Genomic DNA, 15214 nt, shown 5'->3' with positions numbered 1-15214 from the left:
ATGCGACGACCCCGTTATTCTTTTGTTTGGACACGTGACCTTTTCAGGTGGCAGGCGGGGATTCACTTTTATTTTCATCTGAAGTTGCAGTCATTTCTGCTAAACCTCTGTTGCTTCTCCCCTCCCCTCCTCTTTGTCTGCACCCGCCCCTACTCCGGACGTATTTCTGTTTTTTCTTCTCTTTCTCTGTATGTTAAGTCTGGAAATGAGGTCAGATAATAATGCTTTCGCTATTCGGGATCGGGACTAGCGTCCAAAGGATGCAACATATATAAACCACGGATGCTACAGTTGGATGGACCAGATTTACTTCTGTGTTTGCACCGTAAACACTACTTGAAAAAGGAACTATTTCGTATCTCCATCTATTCTCGTTTCATTACAGTACAACCAGGATGAGGATTTTGGTGAGTGAATTTGCATACAAACCATATGTGTTTACAGTGGATACGCTTCTCAGCTTTTGGTGTGAAGGAAGGTCATCCATCATATTCATAATACATCAGAAAGTGCTTATTATCTTGGTGAATTGTGCGAAGTTCCTTGTTTGGACAATACCTGATGCTTTTGCCCTGTACAGTTTTTGCAATTGAGTTTAGAATTTAAAGATATGAATTTTTGATTATCCTCCGCGTTGTGGATGCCAAAAGGCCATACTTTTATTCTTAGTTACTAGTTTTATCCAGAGAAAGGTTAATCGGGAAATCGATGGTTCAATACCCACGACTACTACTTATATAAAAGAGTTCTGTTATTGAACAAGCCAATTACAATGACGGTTTCTTCTCAACGTCACATTTATTTGAGAAATGTGTAAACATGTTCCTAGGGTCACGGTAGCTCAATGGTGCTAAGGACACTTGGTTCGACCCCAGATTTGTAAGTTAGTGATAGGCAACACTGAAACCATGGCTTTTCTATAGGTTTTCCCATTTCTTTCCACACGTTTACTCAACCAATTCGTTCAAAATTAATTGTTTTCATTAATCATTCCTCTCCTTAGCCTACATTTGACGTGGGATACCCGGGTTCGAATCCCGGCGGGAGCTCATGTGGTTCGGATTCCACGTTAATCAGTAGTGTCCGTCTCATATAGCCTCGCTGCTGAAATGAACGTCAAACTCAAAAATCATCATCCTTAGCCTACAGTGCATAACCATGCGACGTATAAATAGAAAGTATATACCATTTCAAGTATGCTCCAAAAATATCTAGAACCTATTTGTAAATATGATATAGTATCTCCAAAATATTTTACCTTTCTTGTTGCTTATTTTCGATGAACATTTGTGAAAGTTACAAAAATAATATCAAGCATTTTAAAATTCAGTGAATTGTTCATTCAGTGATTCGTAGATAATGGAATGTCGACCACTGCATATATTTAAAGTATAACCCTGGCATTTACTAATGGAACTGAAGGACAACTTTGGAAAACACTGTCACAAGGATTGTAGTCGAAATGACCCAATTGCAAAGCAAGACACTGTAACATCGTCGCTTGATCGGTATGTTTTGCAAAAACACTCTCCGGACTTTTTTTTTTCTTTTTGTAAAACACAAGATTTTGGTACGTGAGTTCCTAGATTCAAACCCAGCTGGAAGTACACTTTATCAGTACGCCCTATACTTTGTAATCGAATGAGGGAAGAATCTGAAGGCAACAACCAAAGATGCCAATATGGGATAATTGATAAGACATATGCTACATTTTAAGAGGATAAGCTTCAATGGCCTAGAATATCACTCCGAGTCATCTCATTTGTAGTAGTGGAGCCACTGATGTAGATGAGAATTTGTATCGAATTTCATATATAATCAGTAGCGTAGCCAGGATGTGTGTTTGGGGAGGGAGCAAGTGCTGTTATAGGTAGGCTACATAAGAAAAATTACAAACAAAACATATATGAACATAAAAATATATAAAAATTACAAACATCAAAGTACATTGTCGGACCTCTTTGGGAGGGGCCCGGCCCCTCTGCCCCCCCCCCTTCCCTGTGCCACTGTATATAATTTTGAAAGCGTTTTTTTCTTTCTTTCATTCTGACTGCATGATCTGTCCAACTGAACCTTCAAGACTTAATGACTTTAACAATATTAGATATAGATGAACTTCCAATTATGAATGCACTTCACAACATTAATAATGTACAGTCTTAACAACGTCTTACAAGGAGATGGTTTATCTTTAAATGTTATATTTTGAATCATAAGAATGGATTTGAAATAGCAAATCTATTACTCTTTCTGAGGAGCCTAATTCTTTCCTTCTGTCGCATATATCCCACCCACGGAACGAGCCTAATTTCGTTTGTGATTGAAAGAAAAAACAAATTCAAATTTGCTTAAAGAAGATTCAAATCCATTACTGTTTTTATAAATTACATATTACATGAAATAACCTTAGCTGTTTATGCATAACAGGCCGAGATATAGAAAATATTAACAAATTACCACTGTTTGCAATGCTATTTCTAATATTGTACATGATGGTCTTAATTATGAACAAAATTCAGAAATGTTCATGTATTTTTCTTATCTTCATTCTGTACGGTTGATGCTCCTGTATTGTTAACGTTGGATTCTAAATGCACCCAACAACTGGAATTGAACCAACAACTACACTCATACAAAGGAGAGTTTACGAATTGACAAATCCATCTATGATTCTGTAGTTAGTACTATACAAAATCTGTCATCAAATTTTAACTTCAAAATAGTAGACTATTCTGCACACTTTATTATCTTACATAATCTACCGAGCCCATATGAGCCTAGGACCCTCAGTTTAATGTCGGATCAAAATCACATAAGCTTCCACTGGGAACCGAACCCGATTATTCGCCGAAAACTCGTACGATAACCATTTAGCCACAAGAGACCCTCGGGATAATTATGGATACGAATACGGACGAATTGAACGCTCTGCTTTTTAACTCAAACTTAGAGTGAAAGTTAAAAAATGAAATCTTTAAGTTTTACGTCCCATGGTTATGCCGGCTAGGATAAAGGAGACGGTGATGGGAAATGAATGAAATGGTAGAATGAAGAAAGTAGGAGGAAACGGGAGAACCCTGAGAAAACCAACGCACACGGTGTTTGGACACCACAAAGCTCACTTGGCGGTAGCTGGAATCGAACCAAGGACCCCATGCACCAGAGGTGAACGCTGTACAACTGAGCCACTGCGGCCCTGAAAGTTAAAAAAAAAATATATATATAATTAATACGACATGAATAAACAAGAAATTATTCAGTAAGTACTAGAACGTAGAAACGCTACTTTTCCATCCCAAAGATTTTCTGTAAGATTTTCGTAATAATATTACGATAATTCATTGCAAAGTTTTATGTATAAATACAATAATAACAAACCATTACTAATTGCGTATTGCCAAGATATCATTGAAAAATCATGATCAAGCGTAAAATAAGCTGAACGATGATATTACAACAAGGCACAATTAATCATTATAATAATTGTTAATCGTCATTTCAATTTCAGCCACAGTTCCATTTAATAACAACCTAAGTCCTAGTAATACCTTTGATTGTAATTGATGTTGTAGGGTCATATTTGCCAGTGACTCATTATTTACTAGAAAAATCCTATGGAGTAGAAAACTATACAAGCTTTCGAAGGTAACAGGCAAGCAGTAGCAAAGGCATCACTAATATCTAATATATCCTGTTAAGTTTTTTTTTTTTCTTTTTTGCAATTTCATAGCTGTATTTTAATCAGTACCTTTTTTCTTCTTATTAATTAATATTTATTCTTGAAAGTTTACACTCTGGAGCTTTTAATGTCATTTAGAAATGCCTAAACGTTTCCAAATCTAACGTATATTAGCTTCTTTAACCTGTATAGGATGTAAGTTTATTTCTATTTAGACAAACTATTTGCTTGGATATGGGGATACTATTTTATGATAATTAAAGTATTGAATTACTAAACTGCTTTTACCTTATAAAAACGGCTAGTGATTGTTTGATTGAACTTCCTTCTCAGCTGAGGCTATGAGAGACGGGACCTATTACTCAAGATACTGTACAATCGGATCGGAGGCACTACGTGCGAATGTACTCAGTATGCACCCCACAACACATTACTTATTAGTGATTAGTAGTGCGAGATAAGACAAGATGAGAATATGTTTTTTTTTATATAGTCTCGTTCCGTAAATTTTGTAAAAAAAAAAATCTCGCCTCTATTCACAAAAATGTTTCTCAACTCGCTTTGTAAATTTAAATTACAAAATTTGTGCCCTTATTATTATTCTTAATTTCATCAAGAACTTATCAAAATCCTTCTGCATCGTGAAAGATAGACGAATAGTGTGATGTTAACATCATTTACAGCATAATTCTTATTGCAGTATATCGAGTAATGACTAGTATATCTGTAAGCATTAGTTAATGCTCTGCATTGTGTTCGTACAATTACTTTATAGTTTTATACTATGAAACAGTGTTGAACATTGGAAACTTTGGGTGAAGTAGTATTGTCTACGAGACAAGAAATATCATGTATTTTGTCTCGGCTCGAATTAGAAATCTCACGTCTCACGTGTATCACTTAACTGTCATAATTTGGATATAAGCCACGCAATGATTACGCTGTTATATCCTTTCATGACCCAATGGCTAAAGTAAGTGCTCCACTGCCCGTTGTTGATTATCATCAGGGGACTTCCCTCGAATTCAAATCCAAGTAGTGTTGTCCCAAGATTGGTGTGGCCCCCGTCCAGCGTAGTCGCTGACGCTTTTGCCTTCAGTTCGTTTCCCGGTGGGGGCACTCGGTCGAAAATGTGTAAAAAGCTTTATCAGGCCAGTCATCCTCAATGAGATTTTCCTGGGGTTTTCTTATTCACACCAGGCAAATGCCGTTGTAGTACCTAACTTATAGGTCCCAGGCACCTCCTTCTTTCCCCAATCCTTTGTTCCTTCCCTTTCCTCGGATAGTGTGATCGCCGAGGGACGTCTAAATCCTAAATTCGAGTAGTGGTGGCCTCATTGCTGAAAAGGAATGCTTAAATCCAATCAATCAATCAATGAATATGCTATTTATACAGACATAACGTAAAAATTACACTTAATACCTTAAGTCAGTTTCTCAACCTATGGTACGCATACCACTGGTGGTACACCAGCCGGCCTTGGTGGTACGTGCGACTTATAGCGGTAAAGCTTTGGCGGTACGCAGTGTAAAAGGTTGAGAACCCCTGCTTTAAGTTAACATATAGCGCTCGCCCTGTGCGTTACTTGGCTTATCCCGTTCCGCTGTGAGCCTCCTTTTGCTGTGTGTCACAAAATCATATCTAGCAAAATGACAATCCGCTAACAGAATGTCTATGTAATACACTAGTTTTTTTTTTTTTTTCAATAAAGCACTCTATTGCAGCAACTCTTAACTAACACTCTACAAAAATTAAACTAATGTTCTGACATTTTGTTTTAAATAAGAGTGACATTCGATGTAGATTTAAAACTCTAAAATATCATCAAATTTTCTTCCTATAAAGCAGAAATGACTAAAGAGTGGTTAACAGGAATTGCCCTAAAAGTATTCTTAATGTACCTGAACTTCTGACATGCCCAACTATGGTACGGGCAGAAATGATTTGTAAATAGGTAAATGGTAATATTTAAAAATCTCCAAACATTGTACTAATTTTACACACCAGAATTTCAGATACATTTTCATCCCTCTCACGGCCTTTTCTATTAACCATACGGTTAGAAGAAATTCTAGACTTTCTGTGCGCACTGATAGAATACTTTAGGGCGTTTAAGAACATAGTAAATAATGACCAAAATTCGTTTCATTAAAAAAAAGACCAAATCATGTTCAAACATTGATTTCGACCTATTTTTTGCAGTGGTTGTATGCTGATATGCTCTCAATGTGCTCGTATGTAAACTTAATGTTCCTTAAAGTACAATTTGATTTAGACATAAATATTCAAATTATATATCTATCACGTAACTTGGGCAAGATAAGACATTTAAGTAGACCTAAAGAAAAAAGTAGAGGAATCCAAGTTCCCCGTTTCACAGAGAAATGAATACTTTCACATACGCATCTTATGGCCTAAGAAGTAGAGATAGCTCGAATACTCAACAATTTTTAAACTTGAGTATACACTGTTCAACTTCACTTTTAAATTAGATCTTTTAGTATGCTGGAAGCTGAGAAAGAAATGTAAAATATTTGCTGCGCGTGTTAGCAGTATTTCAAATTTTATATTGCTAGCTTCATGTTACAGTGCACACGCAATTTTTGTTCATAAATTTTATGGTTATAATAAAAAAGACTGGACAATATGTCGTTTATATTTACTCAGCTAATCTTTCTTCGTTTATACTTGTTGGAACAGCGTACAGTGAGTTTGTTTTTCTTACGAATATAGATCTTAATGTACGTATTAACGGATTCTAAAGAAGTACTAATTTCTAAGGAGCTTGACTTACCAAAACTCTTTAAACCATGGATGTCCGTGTGTCCATCTCGGAGACAGAAGTCAACCGCAAGAAAATGAAATGAAATCTTTAAGAATTACTTCCCACGGTTATGCCGGTAAGGCTAAAGGAGACGGTGATGATGAGAAATGAGTGAAATGGTGGAATGAAGAAAGTGGGAGGAAACGGGAGTACCCCGAGAAAACCCAAGAGCACTGTGTTTGTCCACCACAAAGTCCACACGGCGCGAGCTGGGATCGAACCAACGACCCCAGGCACCGGAGGTGAACGCTCTACCACAGCCACCGCCCCCCCCCCTCCCGCAAATCGCAAGAACAACTTGGTGAATCAGCATCAACTTTGGCCAGTATATTGAGGGCCAAAGGTCAGAAATCGAGTTTGCTGATGGAAACCAGAAGTGGTTTATGTACGAATGGACAAGGGCGCCCATCAGGCGGGGGGGGGGGGCAAGATGGAGCGCTTGGCCCCCCCTAAGAGGAAATTGTACTTGGGAATATCGAAAACCCAACAGAATTTTTACATTAGTAACATCAAAATTTTAAACTATATTGGAAACGTCCCTTGTACTTGCCTCCCCCTTGGAAACCACAATATGGGCGCCCTTGCTCACTCTTATTGAGTAAAAACGGTGATATATAGCGAGAAGCGGTTCATGCAATCACTTAACCGTCCCACAAATAGGCTACATTTCACTGGCATCCTTAACTCTTTGTCTAAACCGGAAGTGATGGAAATCTACTACCATTTCCGGTTTCAATATTAATTGAGAAATTATTATCACACCACACAAACCAAACTTACTCACGTGCTGTATTCGTGACATTGCTAGTTCTTGTTCCTGTGTCTTCCTTGTATGTTAAAAAAAAAGACTGAAAAATCCGATTTCTGTAGAGTATTAAGTGACCCTTAACAAATACTGAGCGTTAACGAAAATAAGTTCACTGAATTAACAGTCTGCAAAGGGATGTGGATGGTTAAACGTTTATTTATTGAATCATCTTTAGACAGCATATGATTTCCTATCGCATTGCTAGTTTTCCGGATACTGGTTCGATGCGTCTTAATTCAAGTAGCTGCACAAGTATCTCTCGACTTTGAGTCAACACAAAACATTCTGTGCACCTCCGCGCAACAAACTAGGGCCATGTTTATCAGAGACAAGGAAACTAGTTCTTTGGATGTTTGTTTTGTCTGCTTAACTTCAGGGTTTAACGTCCCTTATAGCATCAAGTCTATTAGAGACGTGAACCTACAGTTTAAAGTGGAATACGAACTACAAAGGTTCCAAATTCAGGAATTTTCACACTTTCAGTTTTCTTTTTAATTCATACGAAGAAAAAAAAAAGAAGTTGTTTAGTTTTAGGTTCTAAGATTATATCCTTTAGTGCAAAGGAGTTGGACGCGTTATGAAAGTGAATGATTTATGAAAGAATTGGTAGAACGGCAATGAAGGGATGGAACTTGAGCACACCAACAGAACCTAAGGACACGATGTTCACCACAAACTTCTATAGTCTAGAATCAAAAAGTAGGATCTGTGCAAAATATGCTAGGAGAAATAAATAACAAAAATACTTATATGATTCTATGTAAAGCAAAGTAGGAAGGCATGAACTTCCTGGTTAAAACTATGCAGTGAATACCGGGATTGTTCCATACAAATCAGCCTCTGGGTGACTTCTTTTCAAGCTCTTTCCCTTTTGGAGCTAAGCCTTACATGCAAAAGGCCATTAAGAGAAAAAGAACAATAAATTTACTCCCTCCTGCATAAAACCCGTGTCTACACCTCAAGGTGACAATTCAACTTCTAGACTGAGCTCCCTCGTGCCTAAGCGGTTAGCGTACGCGCCTTTGGCGTGGAAAACCTGGGTTCGATTCTCGGCTGGAGCTCATGTCCTTTGGATTCTACGTTAATCAGTAGGTCCATGTCTCATATAGCCTCGCTGCTGAAAAGGACGGTAAACTAAAATCAACTCAACAACTCAACTTCTAGACTGGTAAAGAGAGAAAATTATAGTTGCTAAAACATATTGTTAGATTTCCGAATTATACCATGCATAAGTGGAGGAAGTATTATACATCAGATTTGTCCGTCCATCTCTCGATAGGTATTAGAGCAAATATAAAATGAAATCAAATCTTTGAGTTTTACGTCGCACGCTTAAGCCGAGATGAATGAAATGGTGGAATGAAGAAAGTGGGAGGAAACGGAAGAACAACGAGGAAACCCACGCACACGGTTTTTGTCCAACACAAAGTTCAATTGGCGGGAGCAAGGTTTGAACCCGGGACCCCATGCACCAGAGGTGAACGCTCTACCACTGAGCCACCGCGGCCCCCATATTAGAGCAAAATGGTAAGAGATATTGAGATGCAGTTCTTTGCAATTGATTCAGCATCCCAAAGATAAATTCAATTTCCTTTGTTAACCCTCTACTCAAACCGGAATTGGTTCAAATTAGCCATATCCGGTTTCAACATTTATCGTCATAACGAAAACGGTAACCGATAGCGAGGAGGTGTTTTCTTGCAAACGTTTGAACGTACAGAAGCATTACATCATGACCATACCAAACTTTCTAACAAACCCAGAACTGGTTAAAATTTACTACCACTTTCGGGTTCAATACTGATTTTCATAGAGCAAAAACCGTAAGAGATACCGAGATGCGGTTTATTGCAATTGGTTTAGCATCCCAAGAATAGGTCCCATCTCCTTTGTTAACATTGAATTCAAACCGGAAGTGGTTAAAATAAACTATCTCCGATTTCAATATTTATCCTCATACAACAAAATGATATTACGTAACGATGAGCGATTTTCTGGAAACGATTCAGGCTGTCAAAAGAGCAAACCATCAAAACCCACAATACTCTACGCAAAACAGAAAGTAGTTGAGATTTACTACTGTTTTCGACTCAACTTCCAAAGAGTAGGTTCTACCTTCTTCCTTAACCATCTATTCAAACCGGAAGTGGTTCAAATTAACGATTTCGGTTTCAAGGTTTATCACCGCAGAACAAAAACAGTAATTCATAGCGAGTAATGGCTTTCTAATATGGATTTAGTGTCCGAGGAACAAGTTCTCTCTTTAATCTTATTAATTTATAGCAACCAGTAGCTATAGATGTACTATTTAAAGTTTTAGTATTGAATTGTGAAATTTTGAGAAGTCTACCATAATTTCATAATATAAAGCGAAAGTCACTTGTTTCAATATATAATTTCCATTTAGGCCATAGGATAATTACCATTAATATAGTAATACTTAAATATTGAGCATATTGAAAGATATACACTTTTCGGTTTATACTTATCGGTAACACAATCGGACACAATTCTAAGTTATTTTCTGTGTGAAAGTATCTCCTTGAAAGCAATTTTTTGACGGAACCAAGTTTTGTCGAGGTCTTCTTTTCGAAGCCATATTCAAACAAATTAATTTAACCGTAATTAGATGGAGCTACTAAACCACCAGCGCAGTGGTAAGGGACAAGTTTCTTTCCTGTCTTGTTACAAGTGGTTTGTAATAAACTGCGAAATGGACTGCAGGAACACATTGAGAATTACAGTTACAGATATCATGCATGCAAAAATTGGCTAGTTTTGGATTCATTTAATGTCTGATTACTAGCATAAAATTAGGAAAACAAAAAAGCAGAATTTTCCGAGTAGATGAAAATCTGATATAACTAAATCAGAGTTGTAGGAGAAGGGGAAGGTGTTAGAACTTTCTTAACTATGTGTGATGTGTAATGATGAAATTTTTCTAGAGAGAAACGATCAACCTTTATCCCTTACTTTCTGAGCAGTTAGGTACTTTCGAACTTCATCGCCGTATTCTCATGAACTGTTGCTTGCAGTAATTTCTATTAACTTTTCCAATGTTTGTTGATATTTATTCCAACTAATGACGGGGGCGCGATGGTTCAGTGGTAGAGCGTTCACCTTAGGTGCTTGGGGTTCCTGGTTCGATCCCAGCTAGCGCCATGTGGACTTTGTGGTGGACAAACATCGTGCTCGTGGGTTTTCTCGGGGTTCTCCCGTTTCCTCCCACTTATTTAATTCATTTCTCACATTCACCGTCTCCTTTAGCCAAACTATCATAACCGTGGGACATAAAACTTAAAGATTTCATTTCATTTTTTCCAACTAATGACTACCACATAATATGAGATTTTCTATACCTTAAATATTAAAGATATTCATTACTGTGGGATTTGAACATTTATTCCCATCGTAATGACGTAAACATTCTTGAAAAATATGTCCTTATTTAATCCAGCAGAACACTAATATACCTGTGATTTCTTTTGAGCTATGAAATAATGTCTTTGTCTGCTATTTTGGAAAACGGTTGCAATCAGTGTTTGTTCCAGACATACTTCCAATTTCTTCCTAGAGTCAAGATAAAATAAATCACTCTTGTGCAGGACAGGCTATTCTGTATAGTCCCCTTTCAGAATTTAATTTTGGCCCTTATCCTGGACATTTTCCGAAAGAAAAGTTGATTGTTATAACAAGAACAAAATAAAGTGTTAATAGTTGTCTAACTTCAATGCCGTCTCAATGTAGAAACATTAAGTACACATACAAAATTTAGGCACATCCCAAAGAGAGTTGACTTGAGTTGAGTTTTAAGTTTAACGTACTTTTCAGCAGCGAGGCTATATGAAAAGAGACATACTGATTAACGTGGAATCCGAGCTACATGAGTTGCGGCCGGAAATTGAATCCTGGTTTCCCACGCCATCCTGAAGAGAACTAACTTCTGAAATGTATATCCCTCCTGTCATACACAGACAAGACATAAATGCTCCAATATATATCTTCTGAGACCATTTCACTTAATAATTTAATATTAAATTAATATTCCGTTAACACTCAAAATCTCTGTAGATTGTAACGTGAATTCATAGATCGAAACACATCCATGGGAAAGTAATAAATTGCAACCTAAAGAACGTTGTTTCTGGAGGTACTTCTGATCAGACTTTTATTCATAATAGGTAGCTACTTACAAGACATAACTTTTAAGTTACTTGTTATACAAACTGTTCCTGGAAAATGTTATTTTCTTCCTGGGAAAAGTCTCTGCTTGTAATGTTAGATAAATGCCAAAAAGCTAGGGTTATCCCTATCTTTTGCTTTCTTGTTTTAATAGATCATGAATGTTAATTATTCAATGTTAATACAAGATTAAATATAAATTTATTTAAGTTTGAAGCCATCTTTGGAAAAAGAGAACCAAACTGTTCTTAAATGTTAAAAGCCAAGTAAGTAATTCTTACTGTTAGGTGTGCCGAAAGAAAATATTCAATCTTATAAATTATAAAATTATTTTCTGAATGACGTCATAAAGGAGAGAGTACAGGATGTATCACAAGTCTCAAACATTATATTTAATGAATTTTCGAACACAGCCTGTGAATAAAATTTACGTTACAATCAGAATAATGGGATGGCATGGTTTGTGATCTAACGGATTCTTATCTCGAAAACGAGACGATTGGTAGCGGGGAGTACAATTTTTAAAATTCGAGACGAGATGTGAAACAACAATTCTCGTCTCGTTTTCGAAACGAGTAGAGAAATTTTACGAATCTCGTGTTCAATAGTAGTTTATTTAACGATGTTATAACACACTCATCGTGGACCTGTCGTGATCGTAAAATATTCTAGTAACTTCTAGATCAAATTAAAGAAGGAGATCAGGGTTTATCTTTTGTAAGTAAATTTACAAAACTAGAAGAGACGATAAAGGGGTTCCGAGAATTGAAACGAGACAAGAAGTAATGCTTCGAAAATCAAGACAATGCAAACTCTATACAAAATTTACTAGACAAAACGAGACGAGAAAACCTTATTTCAGTCTCGTCTCATCTAGGGCGAAACTATTAACTAGGTTTTCTATGTGCTCCTTGCTCTTTCTGTGTGATTTGGTGAGAATGAGAGTAAGAAATGATGATATCACACAACGTCCGGTTAAAAATGACTGCTATATAGTGTTTAGTAGTGTTGATTTAGTTCCTTGCGCAATACACATGATTAGGTCAACAATAAAAATGCTTACATGTATTAACCGCTGAAGCACGGTTAAAGTTGGACTGGCTCCATCAATAGAGCAATTGTAATGATATTAGGCAGGGAGGGCACTGTACCACTTGCTCGACAAGGTGACTATTATGTAATTTACAATTGTCTGTTGCTACATGACTACATATGATGTTAATTATACCATAAGACATAATTTTGAAATAAAAATACTACAAACCAAATTGCTGATTGATTATAGATTTGCGCAACGCCCTGACAAAATAGCTGTAGCTTTAAACCAACTAAACTAACGCATGTCTTGAATAGTTAGTGCTAATAAAGTTCTCAAGATAACAAGAAATATCTTATGTATTGTTCCAGAAAAATAGTAAAAACATTTCGGATTTTTTTCTTTCACTTTATTTTCTTTAATTATTATTGAGGAGATAGACTGAAAGTGTTTGAGAACAAGATCCCAAGACGAATATTCCGACCAAAGAGGAACGGGAATGGCGTAAACTTCATAACGACAAACATCACAATTTATACCGTTCATCAAGCATTATTAGGGTCATCAAGTCTAGGAGGCTTAGGCGGGCAGGTCGTGAAGGCAGAAACTAGGAACGCTTTCAAAGTTTAAACTCGAAATTCAATCGGAAAACGACCATTAGGAAGACCTAGGCTAAGATGGGAGGACAACATTAGGATGGATCTCGCAGAAATAGGAATACAGAGTAGAAACTGGATCCAGTTGGCTAAGAACAGAAGTCAATGGAGAGCGTTTGTGAACGCGGCATTGAACCTCTGGATTTCAAAGATCATAGAAAGAGAAATAAATAATTGGGTAGGAGTGGCATAAAGGGAAAGGTGCAGCTGATATTTGTCCGGACACCCAGTCCACCTCTACTGTGTGCGCAAGGAAAGGTGGCTTCTGACAGTTGGATAGAGCAGGTGGAGTATTGGAGGTACTATTGCCAGAGGCTTCGCAACAGAGACAGCAGCTCTGGCGATAAACGTAAGACGTTTAAGAAGTCGTCTCAACTAACGGCAACAGCGCGGTCAGTGACCTTCGTTGCCTAGCAACAGCGTGTAAAAATACTGCTGTGATTGGCGGACAATCCTTCCTCTCGTTTTGTTTACATGTGCAGCTATGTGTCAGAGGCCAGCTTTCAGTAACTAGATAATAAGCACAGGGCACAAATATAAGAATTCTGAAGAACACACTGTGAAATCATGAGAAAGATGAAGAGCCAAAAACACGTCGTTGCATCAACAATATTTCTAAATATATTGTAATCTGAATATGAGTTGCAATTGTGTTACAGTGATAACAGGTTATAATTGCATTCAACTAACATTATCGTAAGATAACCTATATTTGTCTTGATTTGCAGAATCGAAAATCCTTGTAAAAGAAAGGAGATAAAGATAGGGATCCAAAACATTATATTTGAATGAAATGTCCAAAAGTAGATTTGATTTCTTTATGCACTGAAAACGCCATATTTCACATTTATAACTTAATTTATTATAAATATTTTTTTCAGGCTTTGTTCCCCGTGTTCTTCACACTAGCTCAATGCCTTCCACAGTTTGGTGGCCAGTCTGGATTCTCGACCCCAATCCCAATCATTCGACAGGATACTCAAGTTAACTTCGATGGAACATATCAATACAGGTAAATCTATTTCTATTAGAAGTCTTGAATTATTGATTGATCAACGTCCAGGTCAAACTGTTTAAGCTAGAAACTTGAAAGTTTGAATATGGATAGTATTTGTGACATAGGTACCACTAAGGAAGCATTTTTGGAAATATGACGGGGAAAGGAGAGAGACGGGGTGTTTTTCTTCCTGGCTTTTTTCTTCTCTTCTTAAAAAAAACAAAAAAAAAAACGCTGAAACACCTGTCTAAATATTTTAAATGGAAAGTCCACATACCGAATTTCACGTCTCTACCCTTCCGAGATTAGGAGACTTGGACATATTCTTCTCTACATACGTATAAAAGAATAAGTTCTGAGTTATGCACAGGATTTGTGAAATAAGCTATCACTAAGGAACGATTTTTGGAATTCGACGGGGAAGGTATGGCGATTATTATAGAAAAATGCCAACATCTCCGAATCTCTGAAAAGTAGACTCATAAAATTTGGTATTTTGAGTTCCCATTTAAAATAATTAGATACGTGTCTCACCGTTATATATAGTACATACTCGTATAATGTACTATATTAGATTCTTATACAGTAGCGTACGCAGGAATTTATTTCGGGAGGGGTCCAAACTCAATATGAGGGCATTTTATATTAAAATTCCTAAAATTGCCCCTAAAATTAGGCTAAATTTACACAAAAGTCGAAATTTCGGGAGGGAGGGAGTCCAGGACCCTCAGGACCCACCCCATGCGAACGTCCCTGTCCTTATAAATACATTGGATAAACAGCTTGTTTATAAATCCATGCCCTGTTTTGTTATTCACGAAACTAGATTTGCAGCTATTCTAAAAAAACTTATTACTTACGTCAGAACACTTTTTTATCCACATATGTGTATCTTATTACAGCACAAATCACTTCTAGCTAAATTCAGTTTCATCCTTTCTGTTTACTGATATATATAGACTTATCATCGCTCTAGCTTCAGTAAACATATTCGCTTAGTCTTGCACGTAACATACGTCTACGCTTTCCTT

General features: G+C 36.9%; 1 protein-coding gene across 1 annotated transcript in view; it reads left to right on the top strand.

Annotated features, from left to right (window-relative positions):
- Positions 1 to 242: 242 nt before the first annotated feature.
- LOC145684822 (endocuticle structural glycoprotein SgAbd-8-like) overlaps positions 243 to 15214 on the top strand; it is a 28152-nt gene continuing 13180 nt past the window's right edge. The window contains exons 1-2 of the mRNA XM_081757190.1: positions 243 to 407; positions 14068 to 14198. Coding sequence (XP_081613316.1) covers positions 396 to 407; positions 14068 to 14198 — 143 coding nt within the window. The 5' untranslated portion in view covers positions 243 to 395. The remainder of the gene's footprint in view (positions 408 to 14067; positions 14199 to 15214) is intronic.

The sequence above is a fragment of the Thermobia domestica genome, chromosome 5 (genome assembly GCF_964235325.1).
Source record: "Thermobia domestica chromosome 5, izTheDome1.hap1.1, whole genome shotgun sequence".
NCBI lineage: Eukaryota > Metazoa > Arthropoda > Insecta > Zygentoma > Lepismatidae > Thermobia > Thermobia domestica.
The sequence above is the reverse complement of the archived record's forward strand: the minus strand, read 5'-3'. Positions and strand labels throughout refer to the sequence as shown.